Genomic DNA, 22,141 nt, shown 5'->3' with positions numbered 1-22,141 from the left:
AAGGACATTTTCAGTAGTGTCTCCACTATTGCTTAGACTGTTAGTAGGGGCCATCCTTGTAGATCTCTGGACAATTCCCTAGTGACTGATTTCTCTTAAAAGCTATAATGGTATTATGGTATCTGTTTTCTTGCTCTCCCTAACAAGGAGAATCCTGAGACACTCATGGTCCCCTGGAGAAGGGGAAAGGGACAAGATCTCCCTAGCAAATTTGTAGTATGTGGGAATAAAGAGGGAGTTAGAGGAGATAGCAAGTGAGAGGTGGGCATGTCTCAAAACCCTTTAGAAAAGGAGATCTCTTCATAGGTTTAAACTTAGTACCTTTTTTTCCTTTTCATCTGCTTCCGCCTTACCCCTTTGTTTCTAATCCTGCTCCTTGGTCGTCAGAGTTTCACTTTGATTCAGTCCCTGACTTAGATTTTTCTACAGCTGAAAGGGGCTTTTTTTCTTTCTTGTGTCTTACTGAGTATATAAGAGGGTTATTTATAAATACTACATTACATTCTATGATAGAATTGGATAAATACAAATATTGCAGTTTTATATATGCCAGGAATCTGGGAACTATTACTCCATGGATCCTCTAGGTTGGGTTTGAGTTTATCGAAGCATTCATACATATATTCAAGTTCATAAATAATGTAGTTAAAGTTACTTCCATATATGTTTAAATATATACATATAACTCATATAGTTTTGAAGTAGAAACTTTAAGTATGAAGCGTTAAATACTTGCTTAAAGTGTATATTTAGTGTATAGATGTTAATCATTTCACCTACTTAAATTTACATTTAAGTCTTTTTCTAATTCCGTAGAATTTAACTAGTGCACAATGTAACTATACATACATTGTTAGGACTATAAGGAAAACACTTTCACATAATCTTTACAAGATGTGGGTATAGCTTCAAGTAAGGCATAGAAGAAGAAGCCTAGAGATAAAGTCGAGGAGAGGAAAAGGATATACTGTGGACGTAAAGTATATTATGTAAACTCTTCATGAGGTGAGAATCTCCATTCCAATTTACTTCATGTAATCTACAAAAAGGACACCTTTTTGTGCTCATGATACTATTTTCACAATAGTGTAAGTGAATGTTGCTTTATGCTTTCTCCAATATTAGTATTAATGATTTTAACTCATATACATAATAATAAATACATAATATATATTTTGGCCTAATTATTAGTTATGTGGTGATATATTGTTTAGGATTTATTAAAGCCACTGGAGATGAGAATAGCAAAGCAGCCACACTCGTTAGCTACAGAAATTAGGCATTGATGGTAAACTTCTTTAATCTCAGGAATCAGGATTAAGACATAGATAAGTCTCTGTTTCTTCAAGGCCACAATAATGACTACACGAAATGAATCCGGTCATAAAAGAAACAGCTCATAAGAAAATGATCTCACTACCTGGAATCACATGCCTTTAATCCCAGCAGTAGGGGTGTAGAGACAGGAAGGCTATGGCTGGTTGAGGAAAGGAATAAAAGGAGGAGGAGACAGGAACTCAGAGACTTTTGCCTCTGAAGATTCATGGAGACAAGATTGCCATTTCAAATAGGTAGACGTAAGATCTATTGGCTTGCCTGCTTTGCTTCTCTGGTCTGCAGTGTGAAGCTTGAACCCCAATATCTATCTCTGGTTCTTTCACTTTTTTGTGCTACAAAGTTAGTCTATTTTGAGATATGGGATTTTATGTGCTATATGATTCTTCTTAACTTCAATGATCTAATGGGATTGATTCTACTCAATGGAAAATTTAATGTCACTGTACATTTCCTGCTAAATGCCTTGTAAGCTTTTTGCATATATAAACTTTTAGAAAGAATTTAACAGTTTTGTCATATATTTGTATAAATATATGCTTTTTTTCTGGATTGATTTTTTTCTATTTTTATACAAATATAGACATTAAAGAAATCAAACCTGGCAAATTAACACCATGCCAAGTACCTTTACTCAAAGACAGCATACTTAGTCATCAACTTAAAAAAGTAAATAAAATAATCATACATAATAATAATCATAATCACAACTTTACTTCAGCTCTTGAGTTTCTTCCTGTGAACTATCAATAGGGCTTGCTGGATAAAGGTTTTCATTGACAAACCTTACAATCTGCGTTCAATTAGGGAGGCTCTTGTGGTACAAGGAAAGAACTAACTCCCACCAGTTTTCCTCTGTCTTCCATTCATGTGACAACAACCCAAAACTCATACATACATGCACACACTAAATACATATAATGTATTAAAATTTATCTTACCTGGGATAATTGCATAATTCCATAGTTTATTATTTAAGATAACACTGTTTTCAATATTGTTGAAAGTTCAATATCAAGAGTTTTTAAAGAATTGATTAAATTATAACTTGGTTCATAAATTGTTTAATAATCCTGTAAATTTACAGTTACTACTGAAAACAAGGAAATTATATTAAATTATACAAACTTATAAAAATATCCACAATTGAAGTTTGCCTTGTTTTTAATACAATATTAATAAAGAAATATGCATATACTTTGACTCTGACTTTTTTTCAGAAGACTTTTTTCTTTGTTTTGATGTGTCAGTTAAGTAACTCAACAGAAAATAAGTGGAAGAAATCCACACAGACTGCTTTTTGTGGATGCCTTGCTTTTGGGGCACCTTTAAAATGCAGCAATTCTCCACATTTGTCTGAACTATCATTTCAGAAATTTCTGTGCAGTAAATAGGCTTTGAATATACAGTAAATGTCTGCTCACTTGAAGTAAATAATAGGCTTGGTTTGGGACATAGAATATAAAGATTGCAACTTTTTCTGAAGAATATTGCCTAGATGCTTACTCTCTGGTAATGTTTCCTTTCAAAGGAAAGAGGTAGCATATTCTATAGGCTGAGGCTATCCATCTGCCTTGTGCTTTCAAGGAATATGAAACCCGGTGGCAAATAACATGTTAATATTCATCATAATTGTTGTGCTGCAACTATAATGGTCTCACCCTGCGATGCAGAACCTTATGTCTTTCAACCAGCATCCATAAATGTATGGATGACGGCCTGATTGGCTCATAGGCAAGATAAAACTGCAGAACATTCTCAATTGTTGACAGTTTCATTCTAAAGAGATTCATGATTACTCATACTTCTAAGAAGAAAAGGGACGAAGATTTTGGGGAACAATTGATAGTATGACTAATAAAGTTTAGCAATGATCATATAAATAAATTATATAGATCAGTTATAAAATTAACACTGTCCATTTAGATGAATCATATGGCAAATTGACCATAAATATTGTAGCTTGTGTTGACTTTTAGTGAAGAAAAATTGAAATATTGCCTCTTTATTTGGACTAGGAAATGGCTCAAAAATCAATGGTATGAATGTAGTATATGTTATTTCTAACTATTTTCTCAGCAGAAGTACTTACTTGCCACTTGTATTTCAGCTTTTGTCTGTTCCACTGTGATAAGTAGACCTGTGATTTGTCCTAAACACACAAGTCTTTGCGTTATCATTTTACAGTGCTGGGAGATGTGTTATATTTACTAATGAAAGGATAACATCCTTAATCTCTGTAAGATGATTCCTGCTGCCCCCAAAATAAAAACATTTTAAATCATTGGGTTATAGAGAATTGAACATATACTGGTTGCAAAGAATGCTAATATCTGGTCCACTTGAATTCCCATTTCCTTGCAAAGTATATTACAACAATCTTAGATTATCTCAAAGGAAGTCTTAACATTTTAAAAAGTGACTGTATGCTATTATTATGTAAAATTTGCACTATTCCAGAAATTTCTCTAAGAAGAAAAATTGTGAAAGAATTATTATTTGGATTATATTTTTCTTCAGCTGTGACTTAAACATTAATTAAATTACATTAAAGGAGAATATGTAATTTTTAAAAATAATCTCAATGCATTGTTTGGGACATAGTCCTTCTAACAAGAAAGACTTCTTTTATTAAGTTAAGATATATGTCCATGAGAAGAGAACAAAACCTGACTTGGATGAATATGAACTTATTTTTAGAGGGTACAATTTTATCCATCATGCTACAGTAAAACAAGGAGCATGTAACCTATACTTCCAATGGGAAAGCAAGATTATATAGCTTGGCATGAAATCCAGAAAGCATAGTTGTTTATTTGAGTAATAATAACTCACTAGTCACTTTTTTGAAGTGTCTTTCCCTCACTTTTTTCATCATATAACTGTATCTACTGTTCATTGTGTTTTCATATATTTGGATATGGTGACTTGTAAGTTTCTCAACTCCAATAGATGGTCCTACATATATGAAAATATGGATAACCCTAAGAACACTTATTGGGATTATAAAATAGAACGATAAGCCATTGATTTGGAAGGGGTTTTGTGGGGATATTTGTAGAAAATTTGAAGGAGATATATGGGGAGTAGAAATGATCACATTTTCCTATATTCATGTATAAAATTCTTGGAAGAAAATTATAAAAATATTTTAAGAAAATGATTTATGATTACATGTGAATATACATTCTTATTAAGAAATATTACTTTTTACTTGGAAAATTTTGTACATACCTGTACATGTAAAAGTCATAATAAAAGAAAATGATGCTATCAATTTGAGTGTAGAGAGGCATGTGAGGGGTTGAAGGGAAGGTATCTGGGAGGGGCTGAAGGGAGCAAGTGGAAAGATAAAAAGAACCAAACCCCTATTTTAATTAAAATATATTTTAAAAGTAGAGAGTTGTCATACTCATTGTTCTGTTGCTATGAAGAGACACCGTGTTCAAGGCAACTCAGAAAATAAAGCATAATTGGGGGCTTGCTTACAGTTTTGGACGGTTAGTCCATTATCAACATGGTAGGGAGAATCTTGTCATTCAGTTAGATTCTAGAAAAGTAGTTAAGAGATTTACATCCTGCTCTGCAGGCAGAGAAAGAAGGAAAGACAGCTAGCATGGGCTTTTGAAAAGCCAAAGGCCTTTCCCAGTGAAATAATTCTTTAACAAGACCAATCTCCTCCAACAAGGGTCTAATTGAGACTGTGGGTTGGATATGCAGATTCTTGTATTTTTGTGGCTCCACTCTGCTAATTATATATTTAGGTAAAGTATTCATTCTAATATTTGATCATTAGTGATTACATCAAATGGAAGCATACTCTTTGGAGTTTGCTATTTTGTTTGTTTAATAATTTTTATGACTAGTTCAGTAAATTCATTTTCTTTCCTATGTAAATCAGCAAATGCTTTGAAGAGTTTGGCCTTAGGACTGCAGGCAATCACCCTGTGACTACTGTCACTTGCGCATAGCTTTATTAAACCATCCTTCTTGACATTTCTGTTAGCCTGTAATCTGTTAGCAATACCAAATTAGTACAGTCTAGCAATTGCCATATTATTACTATATTGTTTTTGACAGTTTCCAGACACAGAACATTTCATAGTCTTATATCATTAAAATTTGAACCTAGGAGCAGTGTTTTGTTTCCTTATGCCACACTGCTGTTCTTTAAATTTTCTGGCTGGGTTCACCAGGTTACTTATTACCTACAGTTACTCTCTTGTGAGGTTTCTGGAGATTCCTCAATAGTTTGAAACCAAATCTCCTTCAGTTTGACTCAGTGGATGAGCCTTGACTCCAATCAATGGTATTAGGAAGACCTGAGGAACTATCTCTCTGTGGAATGCTTTGTCCACCAAAAACTTTTGTGCACAGTCTGCTTAGAGTAGTAACAAAGGCATGAATCCTCAGAGAGAGTGATAAAATAAAGTAATGCAATATAGAACACAGAAAAACAATATCCAAGGGTTTAACAACTTTTCTTCTCAGAGTATCATTCCCAGTGCATAAAATGCATACTCAGCTAGCTGAGTAATAGGCTTCCTTTCCTGAATTGAGATACAAGTTTCTAAGTGATGTTGAATTTGGAAAGAAAGCATTTTTTTTTCTCATGTAGAATATAGCATTGGCCACATGACAATTGAATACATGCAAAAACAAAAACAAAACAAAACCCCTGTAGTATACTTTCCTTAAAGTGATAGTTGCAAGTCGGCAAGTCTTTTTTTTTTTTTTTTTTTTTTTTTTTTAATAAACTTAAAATAGTTTCTACTTTTCTGCACCCTGACACAGGTTCCCCTTGTGTTACTCCACACCTCTTCTTTTTTTTTTTTTTCCTTTTCTTTATTATTTAATTTGTAACAAGGTTGATTTACATGTCAATTCCATTTCCCTTACCCTCCCATCCTCCCCTTTTTAGCCCACCAAACCCAAACCCATCTTCTTTCTGCTCCCCAGGGAGGGTGAAGCCTACTATGGGAGTCTTCAAAGTCTGTCATATCATGGAGCAGGGCCTAGGCCCTGCCAATGTGTCTAGGCTGTGAAAGTGTCCCTCTATGTAAGATGGGCTCCCAAAGTCCATTCACATACTAGGGATAAATACTGATCGATTACTAGAGGCCGCATAGACTGCCCAGCCCCCCTAACTAACACCACATTTAGTGGGGCTGGGTGAGTCCTATGTTGATTTCCCAGCTATCAGACTAGAATCCATGAGCTCCCACTTGTTAAGGTAGCTGTTTCTATGTGTTCCTCCAGCCTGGTCTTGACCCCTTTGTTCATCACTCATCACTCCTCCCTCTCTACTACTGGATTTGGTAGAGCAAAGGAGACATTAACAGTTCTTTTTAAAAGTGCTGGTGTTTTGTTTTCTTTTTTTCTTTTTTTCAATGTGGTCACTTACTTAGTGAAGAGATCATTGAAGTTCATCATCCAGGAATAATTCTTTCTTCATTATAATATATTACAAATTTCTGTACTCCTTCTAATTTTGATAATTAATCTCCAAGTTGAAACTGCACATACCATATTGAAGACACTGCTTTTAATATTTGTGACAGCTGAAATAAATGTGTGCTATTTATCAAAATAGTTCCCTAGAGCTAGGGCCTTATGATACCATCTGCATGTTTTGTTATAAGAGCTCAGATACAGCCTCTATCAAACATCCTACAGCATCTACCTGCAAAAGTATATTCACCAATATTAACTGGTCAGAAAGTCCTAGTTTCGTAGTACCAAAAATATTGTAGAAATGACTAGACAGCAAAAGACCCTGATCTTGCAATGAAAAATAATTGTCAAACATTATAAATACTTTTGGTACACATATTTCTATAGCTATTTCTCAATTATATCATATGGAAGAATATTACATCTACTATGAGAGGATAAACAGAAGAACTCCATAGACCATTACCAGTTCAAATTGAGAAAACAGACTGAAAGTAAATTTTCTCTGGATGCCAAAATGGTCGCATTCAATATATTGCTTCAATATATTGCCAGGGCTATAATTTATTGTTAAACCAAGGCACCTCCTAACTTATATTTTGATTGTGTGAAATCTTTTTTTTAATTTAAAAATATTTTAATTGTTTAGGTATTTATCCAATGTAACTTATAATATATGAATGTAATCATTTTTTTTCCAGTTAACCATAGAGGCTTATGGATTTATAAGCAATAGCCATTAAGCAGATACAGTTAGCTATTATTTGTTACTTACAAAGCTTCTTCTTATGAAGTGTCCATTTTCATTTTATAACACCTTTAGCACATGTTTTATACATGTATTACAAAACAGCATACAGCTATTGTAGATAATGTATTTTTTTATTATGTTTTTAGATTTTTTTATTTATTTTATATAACCAAGTCCATTTACATGAAAACAAACATTTACAGACAATATTTAGGAATTTGGGCATTGTTCTTTCCAAACTGCTTCCTGCTGGTATGGGGCAATGACATGGGGGATTTGAAAAAGATTCAGAAATCCTGGCTGTAGTCTGTCAGGCTGCTTTGTCCAGCTGTTTTGAATGTAGGATTACCTGGTACTCTGTTTCAGGTGGTGTGGCTTGATCAAACCACATTAATCTGGAAGGAATCCACATCTTTTCATTTTCTGTGGAAACAAAAATAGAAATCCTTTTCCCAAGTAACTTGTCCTTGAACTTAAATTTTGGAGTCAAATCATATTTTTTTTAATTTAATTTATTATTTTACATGTCGATCCCAGTTCCCTCTCCCTCCCTCCCTACCCCATCCCTTCCTCCCTCCTTCCCTCTCTTTTACCCTCTTTGCCCTCTCACATGCACTCTAACCACCCTCCCCTCCCATACCCCAATTCCATATGTAGGGCAATGCCATCCAGTTGGGGTCATGTAGGTCGACAGGTCATGTGAAGTAGGGACTAGGGCTTCTCTCCTGTCTCTAGATTAAGGCAGTTATCACTCCATGGGAGATGTGTTCCCAAAGACCTTTTGTGTACCAGGGATACATCCTGGCTCCACTGTCTGAGGTCCCTTAGACTGCTCAGTCCTTCTGGCTGAGACCCATATTCAGGGGCCCTGAGTCAGTCCCATGCTGGCTTCACAGGTATCTGTCTGTTGGCCTGTTGGCTCCTCCTTGTTCAGGTAAGCTGTCTCTATGTGTTTCTGCTGCCTGGTCTTGTCCTCTCCATCTGCATCTGAGTTCTACTTTGACTCAGTTTACATATAGGTGTTTGCTCCTGTTTCTAACAGGCATTACTTGAGGGCTGCATGGAGAAGTTAGTTGTTGATCTCACTCTCCGGGAAGGGCATTTATGGTAGCCTTTCCATGGAAGCTCAAATTGTTATTTGGCAGCAGTCTTGTAGTCACCCAAAAAGTGACTGCAAAAAAAGCTTTCATCAGAGTGTTGTAGCATCACAGAGCAATTAAGAGCACTGTTGCTCTTTTAGAAGATCTGGATTAGTTTCTAGAGCAAACATGGTAGTTTACAACTATCTGTAACTTAAGTCCTTTAAGTCGTTATTTTTTAAAATTAAATATATTTGATTATATTCTTCCTGTCCCCTAAAGTCCTGCTAAAGCCTCTTCACCACTCCTTAATCAACTTTAACTTCTTTCTCATAAACAAGCAAAGTATTTCAAGAATCAAATAAAGAAAACTCCTAAATAAGTAAAGTAAAATAAAATGACACCCAAAATGAAAAATACAATAAACACTAAGCTGTATCCAAATAAAAGTGTGCACGCTTGTGCATGCATGCGCACATACACACACACACACACAAACACACAAACAAAACAAAAACTGTTGAGTTCATTATATACTGCTCAACTATTCCTAACAATTGGCACTTATCTAGAGTGCTGTATATACTCTTTCAGTCCACTGGCAAAAAATGATTTTCCCTCTCAGCAGATATGAGAATTTATCCGGATGGGTTGGTTTTTATTTGTTCATTCAATCATTCATTTATGAAATCAAATATAATAAGGTAAAATGAGAACTGCCATATGAAACTTAGACATCATAAACCAACAAAAAGAAAAAATCACAAAATACTGGACATGAATAGAAATCAGACCTACATGATTGCATACTCAGGTGTCCAATAAAAACATTCAACTAGAAGCCATAAAATATATACAGAGGGTCTGGTGCACACCCATGCAGGGCCTTTTTATGCTGAGTCTGCCTGTGAGTTCATAGGATCTTTCCTCATGTTGATTTAGAGAGACTTGTTTTGGAGTTTCTTTCTTTCTTTCTTTCTTTTCTTTTCTTTTTTAAGAGCCTTCCATCCTTTCTGGCTTGTATACTTTTTCCACCTCCTAGTCCAGGAGATTTCTTGAGGTGTAAGGGGGAAGGATGACATGAAAATATACTATTTAAATCTGAATGTTCTAAGGTCTCTCCCTCTCTGAAAAATGACTAGCTATATATGTGGAGGAGGATATGGGTGGAGAGAAGAAAGGAGGAGGTGAAGTCAGAATATAAATTAAACAAATTCATTTAATAATAGTTCTTAACTCTGTTTCCTTAATTATTATCATTGATTTTCAATGGTATGGACATCCATATGTCTGTTTTATTATTTTGGTTACCAAAAAAGTTTATGTTGCTTGGTACTGATGATATTTTGCTATTTTACATTGTTTTTCTTTTCCAGTTTTACCAATAGAATCATTGTTCTCTAAAGAGTATTCTGGCTCATTTTTCCTCTAAATAATGAAGATTGGGACACATACTGTGATACTTCATGCTTGAGTGTCATCCACAACTTGTCAACTATTGAAAATAGAGAAGTTCTTCAATGATTTCAATGACAGAAACTCAGAAGGAATTTGCAATAGAAAAGCAATTTATGCAGCAGAAATATATCAGATCTTGCTCAGGTTTTATTCAGTTATTTTAATTTTTAATCACCTTGAAAATTTAATGTGAAGCCATTGTTTTTTGCTATATTAATTATCATTGTGGAAATGAGCAATGTTACAGAATGAATATTCAAGAAAAAGTTCCTAGTTTCAAAACCTTATTGATGACTGTGACAAGCAAGATGAAAATATGATGACAGAATGTGTGGAGTAGAATGGGTGGGAACAACAAGAGGATGTGGAAGAGGGTGCTAAGGTGAAACCTATTAGAATGTATTTTACTGAAACATTATTTTCCATAAAATATTTTAAAACTGACAATATGCATTCAGGATATGCATTCTGTGATATCAAATAACGATGCTACATCCTGAACTTACATCAGGAACTTACATCCTTTAAGACATGATTTCACAGCTAGTTCTGAAAGCTTTCCAGGACAACTTTGTATCTGATTCCAGATGTGATTATACTATTGATCTTTATGAGTTATCTTCTCTAATTAAAATGCTGATGGTCATAGATTAATACTCTACACCTAACACATGCTTAAAATTGAAGAACAGTACTTGAGTCCACGAAAAATTATTATTGGGGAAACATGATGTTTAACATATTATAGAAATTTGTGTGTAAATTTAAATGAATTAAGAACACAAGGATCAATTTTGAAATGATGAATGAATGTAATACATATTAATCTATTATCAATCTAAAAGTCTTTCATGGAGGATCAGATGTGAAAGCTTCTGGAGCTCTCCATGGGATAAGATGTATAGATGTCAGTGATTATTATCATGATTTCTAATACCATAATCCTGAAAATTTACTCATTTTATGTTTATCTTTATTCAAAATTGACCACTGTTAGCTTTCACTATTCCTTTCAGTAGTTTCACTCAGTTGAGTAAATTTACCATGTAATCCTACTCATGTTATCTCTTTAATCAAAGATCAAGCAGTCATAATTTCAAATGTCTTTGACTCTTTACATAGTAAATTTTCAGTATTTTCAGTCTCTTAAAACCTAAGTCATAATGTTTATGTGTCTGAGACATTATCCAGAGTGAACATGCTGGGGAAGTATGCAAATTCTAATGGTTTTTGAAAATTATATTTGGCATTTACATAAACACAGAATCTAACCATCCCTTTTTAATATAATTACCCTTTAAAGACTTTGTGTTTTTCCTTTCAATTTGCTTCAGGTTAGTTTTCCAAAAAAGTTTTGTCATGACTTATCCAAGGTATCAATATGTTGGTGTCTCACAGTAGGCTGTCCTTATGACAAGTGCTCAATAAGAGCCTCTCTTTATCTTGTTACATGTTATTTTATCAATTACCCCATGCTGCTAAGGCACTTACATATTTCTCATACATTTCTTGAACAAACAATTCATTTTTATGTCACAAAATTGCATCGTGTGAGGAATCTGAAACTCAATAACAAAAGTGAAAATTTCTATGTTTTACTTCTTTAAAAGAGATTCAATTTAATGGGATTTACCTGGAAATCCTTACAAATTTCATCCTAGTTTCACTTCTGATTTCATGAAAAAATACATTACCAAGAAAAAGCATCATAGTGAAAAAATAGCTTATTTGAAATTACAATTCCATATTTCAGTGATCTAGAAGGGACTTTAAGGTATTGAGGCTTCCCTGGAGAAATGTTGCCATGTTGGTAATCAATTACTAAGTGGCTAGCCTTGAAATAATTTACATACAATTATAATTTAAAAAATGCTATTTCTACAATATCCAAGTCTATAGCAGAGAGAACTAAATATACATGTAGACACATGCTTACATGCTTGCTTGCCTGTAGTCAGCTTGATTTCTCCATTCTTCAACAACTCAGCTCAGGAACTACAGCCTAAGGAATGTAAATAATCCCCACACATATTATTTTCTTTGGGTGGTTCCTGGTTGCATCACATTGAAAATTAAAGCTAAACATCACTGACCCTTTTTGAGCTTGGCACACAAAAGCTTCATCTTAAAGTCTAACCTATCACTCAATGATATGAAAACATTATTCTTTTTATAAACCTTATAAAACACATTTCAACGTTCAAAGCCTACAGTTCCTTAAGTGTGGGCATCAAATAAAAATAAATAATTTATACAATTTCGTATACAATTGCACAGGATACCAGTCTTGTTTCAAGATTGAAGAATTGAGATAGAAAATGGAAAAAATCTAAAATATATCAGGACAAAAGCCCAATCATGCTCTTCCATTGTTCAGGATCTAGAGCTCATAATGGAATGTTAGCACCAACATGCTTGGATTGCTACAATTTTCCAGCTTTGTCACCAGAAATATGAAGAGCTCTTTGGCTTAGAATAAATCCACTCTAGTCTAGCAGCTATCTCTTGTAGATACCCCATGGTCATGGCATCTCTAGTGTCTTGGGCTTGGTGCAATCAACTTTAACTAAGGATTCACCTCCACTAATGAATTCCAAGACTGGAACATTATGTCCAAGGATCAGTATTTCTGCATGGCTCCCTAAATCTTTTGTGTTTCATGACTACAATGCCTGTATCTTGGTGACAATGATAACTTTGATAAGTTCTACTACTAGTTTGCACTACAGCCTGGCCCCATGCATCATAGCTGCTTCTGTGAATTTACCCTGAGAGTACATGTTCCAATTTAAGTACAGGAAATTTCACTCCAATGGTCCTGATCTCTTTGATAGTCACATCTGCTTTTCTACCTCCAATCTGAGCAGCAAGCACAAATTCTTAACACAAACAGCTCACGATTTTCCCCTACACATGTTCTATATAGTCTTAGTCTCTGTAATCCCATGAGCCATACTTCAACTGCTCATAATCTCTTACCATTCTTATCATCAAGATCCCACTGAAACAACCAAATTATGCTTCTCTTCTTACTTTCAGTAGCATTCCCAATCCAATAGCAAATCTTCAGTATTTCTCCCATAACCAGTCCAATGCATGAGAGTTCCATATTTACAGTATTTCACGGGCAACACTCTCACCTTGTTAGTATTTCCTATCTAGATTGTAGTAAAATACCTTGGTAAAAAGCAATTTATGGACAAGGTAGGTTTATTTTGGTTTGCAAATCCTGTAAGGGGGACAATCAAATAAAAACAAACTCTAAAGGGTAAATGAACGTTACTAAATTAATGTTTTCATTTCCTTCAAGCCTTCATTTACAATTCATTAAGTATGGGCATTTCAAAGAGAACAGAGTGTCGACTAGGAAATGAGGCTCAAAATTTAGATCTCCATTTTGGAACGCTTTAGGATGTGAGACTTTGCTGAAAGAAGTAGAACATAAAGACAAGGCTTGTGAAGATTACATTTTACCTGCATCCAGTCTGCTCTCACTGCTTCTTGGTTGACTACTGTGGTGCCTGTGCTTACTTGCATACTCATTTCCAGTTCCTTCAGGTATGTGTGTGACAACCTGAGAGATTAAACTTTCTTTTAAACTGTTTGCAGTTTAAACCTTCACAAAGTAAATATTCTCACGTATTTTGTCAGAGAAACAATGACAAAATATGATTTAAATACCTCTCCTGAGAAATGTTGTAATGTTGATAATAACTTTTATACATAAGGTCTCTGCTCCACAGATGTTGGCAGAAAAATTTCTTTCCCATAAGTTCTCTCAAATAAATACTCAGAGTATTAATATTAATTACAATCGGATGGCCAATAGCTCAGGCATATTATTAAGTAGCTCTTACATTTAAATTAACCCATATTCTTTGTTTATCATTTGGCATATATCACAGTTCTTTTCGTACTATGGAGTGCCCATCTTGCTGTCTCTGCATCTGGCTGTTGTCTCCTCCAACTCCACCCTTCTTCCCAGAATTCACTCTATGTCAGGCTGTCTTGCCCAATTTCTTCCTTCCCAGCTATAAGCCAGTCAGTTTCTATTAACAAAGAGAGTAATGAACATTTTCAGTGTACAAAGATTATGCCATAGTAGTTTGATATAGGGCATTTTTTTCTACTTGACTCCATAATCATCAATTCTTTGTCACAAATCAAAATTATATTTCATAGACCAAAGCGCATCAACTGAAAAAATAATTATGGAAGGGGAAAAGCAACTGACATGAAACAAGAAGTCTCCACAGTGTATTCTTATAAATTGAGTTTCACAGTGTTTCATGTGTCAATGAAAAAATCAAATTGAATTCAAACTTCTTTTTAATATGTGTATTCACATAAATAAAGTATGTGTAAGAGAGTAATATGTGACTTTAAATGGAAGATTTAAAACCATAGGAAATGAGGAATGTTTAAAATTATATGCATTTTAATCTGACAAATGAGATTCAGTTATCATTTACCCAACTTTTTTCAAGCAATCCAAGCTCATATGGAAAATTTGGCCAAATCCTAAATCATAACAAAGTGGAAAGTTGTTTTCTCTTTGATTGTTTGTTTGGTTTTTTGTTTGTTTGTTTTATTTCATAAGCATGCTAACATTGAGAAAATTTTACTTTAATGTCAAGATGTGAAAATTTCAAAATCATTAAAGATGACAAATGATATTCTTATCTGTTTAGCTTAATTAAGTTAATGCCTTAGACCTAACACATAATAAATAATATGTAATTGATATTTAATAACTTCTCTCATTTCATAAGTAAGCAATACATTTATTTAGGATGTCTCAATTAAATCCCTTCCCTTCAAGCTTAGGATACCCCATGAAAAAGGAGAAGGAGTAGAGGAGACAGAGAGGCTGATATGGATAACAACAGGAGAATACGGCCCTCTTAGTCAACTGAGAAAAGTTCATTGAACTCACAGAGACTGACACAGTAGGCACAGTGTTTATATGGGTTTGCATTGGGTCCTCTGCATATATAGAGCTTTCAGTTGAGTCCATTTATGGGACTCCTGAATATGTGAATGAAGGGGTCGTTGGTTCTTGTGCCTTTTCTTGGAGATCTTTTATTTTTCTTTTGGTTTGTATTCCTTAACTTCAATATGATGGTTTTTTATTTAACTTAGGTTTTATTTTGTTAAGCGCTGTTGCTATCACCTAGAGGCTGGTTCTTTTCTAGTGAGGTTCAGAAATGGAGTGAATCCAGATGGCAGACACAATAAGGAAGAAAAGAGAGGAGTAGAGGGAGAAGCCACCATTCTGATTATATTGTATGAGAAAATAATCTATTTAATATAACAAAAACTAAAACTAATGCTTTTACTGATTTTTGAATGGTGCACAAATGCTGGCTGTATTTCATATGCAATAATTTGATAATGTATCAATGAGCATTTTATAGAAGCTTAATATTATTTCTTAGCTACTCAGTGTAACTTCTATGATATTTGCATGTACTAGATGACTTCAGTTAGTTCCTAATTTGATTCATACAGAAAGTTTTACTAAGCTGTAATTTTTAGAAATTTTGTTACATGATAAGCTTCTGAAATAAGAAATATTACTTCGATTGCATTAGGCTGTGTTAACTTAAGAAATGTGAGCAGACACTCTGTGCCTCAACCATTAATTTATATCATGTGGTTGATGATTATATTGGGGCAATGTGTGCTAGAGATTAAAAATTTAATTCATATTAAATGCTCTAAAAAATGCTGCCTCAGGCCGGCCACATGGACCTGCAGGCTAAACATATTTGTCATGCAAGCATGAAATTGTGTATTTAATCCATAGTACCCACATGGTGGATGGAGATAATGGAATTACAATATTTAAAACTGTCTCTGACTTCACAGAATGAAGCATACTGTGGCATATGTATGCTGGCAAGGATATACAAATAAATGTACACATGCATGTGAACAAACAAATAAAAAATGGAACTACATGGTCTTTAAGTACTGCCTGTTTCCATTATTTTAAAGTTGATGCAGGGCATAACCTTTTTGTTTATTTTTAGTATAACACTTCATTAAATATGTTTTCATTAGAACGAGGTCATCCTATAAAAACATTGACATCTGAATTTTGCTTAAATATTTTCTACTTTTAGGGAAATGTTGCCATTTTCTGAAATCATGTCTGTCTCACAGTGAGAAAAGGTAGTGTTTTTCTCTAGTGCATTGTGACATTCATGCTATCAGTTGTTGGAGGAAGTAAGTGGTAAACATTCAATGGTGAGGTGCTTAAGCTAGCTCTGCCCCAAGCAATATCGTCCATGCAGTGTTTCTACAGCAAATGTGGGTTTCTCTAGTGAAAAACAAAATGAAACAAAAACACAAAAACAAAACAAAATAAAAACACGTTTATGATGTCATTTAGAAATGTTATCTCTTGCTTGGCAATGGTGGTGCAAGCCTTTATTCCCAGCACTCAGGAGGCAGAGGCAGTCAGATCTCTAGGAGTTTGAGACCAGCATGGTCTACAAGAGGTAGTTGCAGGACAGTATCCAAAACTACAGAGAAACCCTGTCTCAAAAAGTAAATAATAAATAAATAAATAATAAAAAAATTGTTAACTCTTTACAATGCTAATTTACCTCTCTAATAAGAAGGCAATATTTTTTGAAAACTATTAGCACCAATTTCTTAACACAGAGAAGAAACCATAACCATTATATATTTTATAGTTATATTTAGTTATAATTATATATATAGTTATATATATATATAGTTATAGTTATATAGATAAAAAATTATATATTTTATAGTTATAACTTTTGTATTGGTCTATTGTTTTGTTCATCATCAACATATCAAAATATGTCTTTAGAATATTTTCATTCATCATTACCCATCCCTCACTAGTATTATCATAATATGTAAAAATTCATGTAAGTAATTTGATCAGTTAATAATCTAACTAATGAATATATTTCTCTGATTTCTAAAAATCACAAACATACATTGATACACATACATGATACAATACATTATTTAGGTTATGTATCCAACAACAGTTAAGAGACTTAACTTATGAATCAACTTTACAATTTTTTTGAATCCTCTCTATTTGCTATTATCCTTACTACTGAATGTTAATTCATCATTCTATTTCTGTCAGCTGCCTGCACTGTTGTTCAGACTTTCCAAAATGCCTGAAGGGTACACTGTCAGCTGTAGATATTCAAGTCAGCATGGTAATGTCAGCTGATTTCTTCCCATACAACACACACACACACACACACACACACACACACACTTGCATACATTACAACTTGTGGAACTATTTGTCACATTTTTAAAGCATAACCTTTGGTCGCTCTTTTATGTGACAGAAGTAGTGTAGAATTTCCATACTATTTATGTCCCTAAATTATGTTTTATGCTATAAAAATTTGGGAATGGGTATTTATATGAAAGTATATTAAATCACATAATTCTTATCATGAAAAAATATAAAAAATAAGTGTCACTCAACTTTCTCCATAAGTGAATGAAGGTGGTGATTGTTTTCTAGGAGCATGTAACCAGGGGAAACATGCCATCTTATTAATATATTGTTATTTTTAAATATGGAGTACAGCAGCTAGATTTTATTTCTTTAAAACATAAACACACAGACAATGAATTAGACACAGATACTGCAAACAAGAAAATTCCTAGATTCAAATTAAGGTAAAATATTTCACTATGTTCTTAGACACATACCGAACTGTTTTCTTTGACACATCCTCCCATACTTTGATACCTTTTTCAGATATATATGCCAACTTTTAATGTACATATTTGCAATGATAGTCAAACTGTGATTGACTGTCTTGAATATGTATCAAAATATTGTGCAATTTAAAGAAAGCTAGAACCTACTTCACAAAAGAAAGCAAACTTGTTAAATGCTTTTACTGTGCATGGACATATAGAAACATATGTGAGAATATGAGTGTATACAACTGCATATATTATATGTAATGTGTGTGTGTGTGTGTGTGTGTAGATTTAATGGATCATCATTCCATGAATAAGTGTTTATGTGTGTTTGTATGTATTCACAGCCTTGAGAGCACAGTCACTTTAGACTCCATATTTATAATTTGTCTCTCTGATTGACCACTGTCATCAGAAACCATTAGATAAGAATGTATTTTGAACACTAAAAAATAACCGTTAGTTGCCAACAGTGGAAATGACAGCAGGTCAACTCAGGTTGCAAAATCTCTGCCTCGCAGGAGGGATCATCAAAATCTGTCAAGTTATTTGGAGTAGGGACTAGGCCCCCTCTCCTGGCTCCTGGTTAAGGGAGTGTCCCTCCATGGGTAATGCGCTCCCAAAGTCCTTTCATGTAGCAAAGATACATGCTGGGTCCACTGTCAGAGGCCCTTTAGACTGCCCAGGCCTTGTAACTGAGACCCGTGTTTAGGGGGGGTCTGAGTCAGTCCAATGCTGTTTCCCAGCTATCAGTCTGGGGGGCCATGAGCTTGTTCAGGTCAGCTGTCTCTGTGGGTTTCTGTAGCTTGGTCTTGTTCCCATTTTCTTATCACTCCTCCATTTCTGTGTCTTGATTCCAGTTTGGTTCAGTGTTTATATGTGGGTGTCTGCTTCTGTTTCCATCAGCTACTAGATGAGGGCTCTATGATGGTGGATAAATTAGTCATCAATCGCATTATCAGGTAAAGGCATTTAAAGGTAGCCTTTTCACTGTTGCTTGGGTTATTAGTTGGGATCACCCTTGTACGTCTCTGGACATTTCTCTAAACTCAGTTTTCCCTTCAAACCTATAATGGCTCCCTCTTTTATGGCATCTCTCTCTCCTTTCTCTCGTATATTCCTCCCCTATCTCAGTCTTCCTAGTCCTACATTCTTTCCTCTCCTCCACTTCTCCTTCTCCTAGCTCCTTCTCCCTTCACTGACCCCCTCCACTTCCCATATGCTCAGGAGATCTTGTTTCTTTTCCCTTCTGTGAGGGACCTTGAATAAATCTCTCGGTTGCTCCTTGTATACTAGTTTCTCTGTCGGTGTGAATTATAGGCTGGTGATCCTTTGCTCTATGTCAAAATCCATATATGAGTGAGTACATACCATGTTTCTCTTTTTGTGACTGTGTTACCTCATTCAGGATGGTTTCTTCAAATTCCATCCATTTGCCTGCAAATTTCAAGATTTTTCATTTGAATGTTATTCCATTGTGTAAATGTGCCACATTTTCTTTATTCATTCTTCAGTTGAGGGGCATCTAGGTTGCTTCCAGGTTCTTTCTATTACAAATAATGCTGCTATGAACATAGTTGAACAGATGTCCTTGTTGCATGAATGTGGATTATTTGGGTATATGCCTAAGAGAGGAATCGCTTAGTACTGTGGTAGACTGATTCCCCTTTTCCTGAGGAACTGCCATACTGATCTCCAAAATGGCTGTACAAGTTTGCACTCCCACGAGCAGTTGAGGAGTGTTCCCATTTCTCCAAATCCTCTCCAACATAAGTTGTCATTGGTGTTTCTAATTTTAGCTATTCTGGCAGGAGTAAGATGGTGTCTCATACTCGTTTTTATTTGCATTTTCCTGATAGCTAAGGATGTTCGGCACTTTCTTAAGTGCTGGAGGACCTTAATTAATTTTTTTTAAATTGTGCATTGTTCTATTACTTGTGGTGTAGGTATTTGTTTTCAAAATCTGAGATGAACTACACCTGCAAATGTCTTACCATACAATATCTGTAACAAGAATGTACTTGGTGCAATTCCTTTCTTAAATTAATTTATCAGAGTCCCAGGGATCTCACTGGTTCAGCAGATAGCCACGCATGGGCAAGTCTAATAACCTGAACTCAATCCTAGTATCCGGAGGCAAAAGGAAAGAACCAACTCTAGATTGTATTTCTGAAACCTCCATAATCATGTCTGCATGCTCACTCATATACGCCTGTACACACACTCACGCACACACAGATACACACACCTTGAGTAAATATTTTTTTAATTGACAAGAAATGTCTAGAGTATTTAAAATAATTAATGTAAATATTTTAGTGTTCATCAGTGTAGTGCTCTGCTGACAAATGAGAGAGTACCCTTTATATGAATATGAACTTGCACAAACCTATATATGTGAAATCCAGATGTGCTTTATCATTTGGGAATATTAAAGTTTCATTATACAGTCTGATAAGCATGTTACATTTTTATCAAAATTAATCATGCGCTTTGGAAATAGCATTTTCAGCAATAAATCTTACGTGTTAAAATGTCCATTTGGTCATAACATACAGAAAAATGTTTTGATTTGTTTTAAAATGTAGTCTACCTCAGGATACAGCTCAGAAGTTTTAATAACACTTTAGTCTTACTTCTGCACTTCTACAAGTATGTTCCTTCATTTTCATTCAATTTCTTCCTTACAAAAACTTCCCTACTTTTCCTCTCAAGGTCGTAGAGCCCTGTGTAAGACAGCAGCAGAGCTTCAGTAATAACTACAACTGCCATCTTTGATTAATGTAAGTGAATGCTGCTTTACAATTTTCATAGCCTCTCTGCATTGCACCCATTTTGACAAGGAGCATTGTTGGGTTCACTACTGGATGCCCTAGAGGTGCCCAGGAGTGATTTGAATGAATTCAATTTGCTCGGCTTTTCATGTAAGTATAGCTTTCATTCTTATACATTTTTGAAATACAGGAGAAACTATTGCTTACATAAAATATTTTTTTTAACTTTAAGAAGTAAATAAGTCTTCATTATCGAGACATTAGATTGGACATTCCAATGATTTTTCAAGACCACAAAAATCTGTTTACCATCCAAGTCTCTTATGTGCTCCTTCAGGAATATAACCATTCTCTCTCGTTCTTCTCAGGCCTTCTACAGGTCAATAACAAAAGAATAAAAAAGCTAGTTGACTTTTTACACATATACTATGAAATATAAACACCATCATAGTTTAGTCTCTCACTTTACAAATAAAGATTCAAAGCTCTAGAAAAGTTTGATTAATTGCAAATGAAACTACAGGCTGGCACAAGGAGATACATGTCCTAAACACTGAAATGGATCAAAAATTGAAGGAAAAGTCTGTGGCTGGGTTGGTGTTTCAATCCCTCATAGGCCTTCTGGATATATGTGATACTTGATCTTCTTGTGGGACTCATAACAGTGGGATCAGGGGCCATCTATGAATCCTTCAATGCCTTTTAGGGACCTGTTTATTTCATACTGGGTCATGTTGCCCAGCCTTAATAAAAGGCAAGATGATTAGTCTTTCTAAAATTTGATATGCTGGGTTTTGTGTATGTATCTGGGATGCCTGCCTTTTTTTCTGAGTAGAAAAGAAGGAGTGAGGCAGAAGATAGATGGGAGGGAGATACTGGAAGGAGATGAGGGAAGGGAAAATATTAAAAAATAAAAGAAAGGAAGAATTTAGTCTTTGAATCCTAAATCTGCTTGTCAAATTTCATTAAACTCTTATCCTGTATAAAAAGTCAATAGAAAGTAGAGTAAAAACCTCAATGTAGTACCTAAAATGCAGTAACTTATTTAAGATGATATAAACATTGGCAAAAGCTAACAGTATTATCCTAAAAACATGGTATGGCTGCTAGAATTAACTCATGTGATTGTATGTAATTTTTAAAAAGAAATACCTTTCTTCTAAGTAAGGAATCTACAGAGTAGAAAAAAAAATCCTACTGAATAGGAGAAAATGTTTACCAGCTATAATTTAGTAGAGGGATTAATATCTAGAATACTGAAAGAACTACAAAATTAAACATGGAAAAATAAACCAAGTGATTTTTTTTTTTAAGAGGAAAATTAATGCCATTTGGTCGTGATGCAGTGAGGTAGGAGCAGGATAATATTTGAATTCCATTCAAATCTTGTTTACAGAATAACGTAGTGAGAGCCTGTGTTGACAAGACAAAAACCAAGAGAAGAAAATTAACTGAATAGACCGGTTTTAAAGGAATAAACACATTTGATACAGTTATATAATTTTTAAAGTTCAGCATCCATAGACATATGTGAAATTTACAAATTTGCCACTGAGATTTTGTCTCAC

The 22,141-nt window shown here is 34.4% G+C and overlaps 1 protein-coding gene across 1 annotated transcript in view; it reads right to left on the bottom strand.

Annotated features, from left to right (window-relative positions):
• The window catches only part of LOC127230448 (transcription factor IIIB 50 kDa subunit-like), a 120,435-nt gene extending 99,864 nt beyond the window's left edge, over positions 1-20,571 (bottom strand). Inside the window, exon 1 of the mRNA XM_051195757.1 lies at positions 20,502-20,571. Coding sequence (XP_051051714.1) covers positions 20,502-20,571 — 70 coding nt within the window. The remainder of the gene's footprint in view (positions 1-20,501) is intronic.
• Between the last annotated feature and the right edge of the window lie 1,570 nt (positions 20,572-22,141).

The sequence above is a fragment of the Phodopus roborovskii genome, unplaced genomic scaffold, assembly GCF_943737965.1.
Source record: "Phodopus roborovskii unplaced genomic scaffold, PHOROB, whole genome shotgun sequence".
Taxonomy (NCBI): domain Eukaryota; kingdom Metazoa; phylum Chordata; class Mammalia; order Rodentia; family Cricetidae; genus Phodopus; species Phodopus roborovskii.
This window is presented reverse-complemented; position numbering and strand designations above follow the sequence as displayed.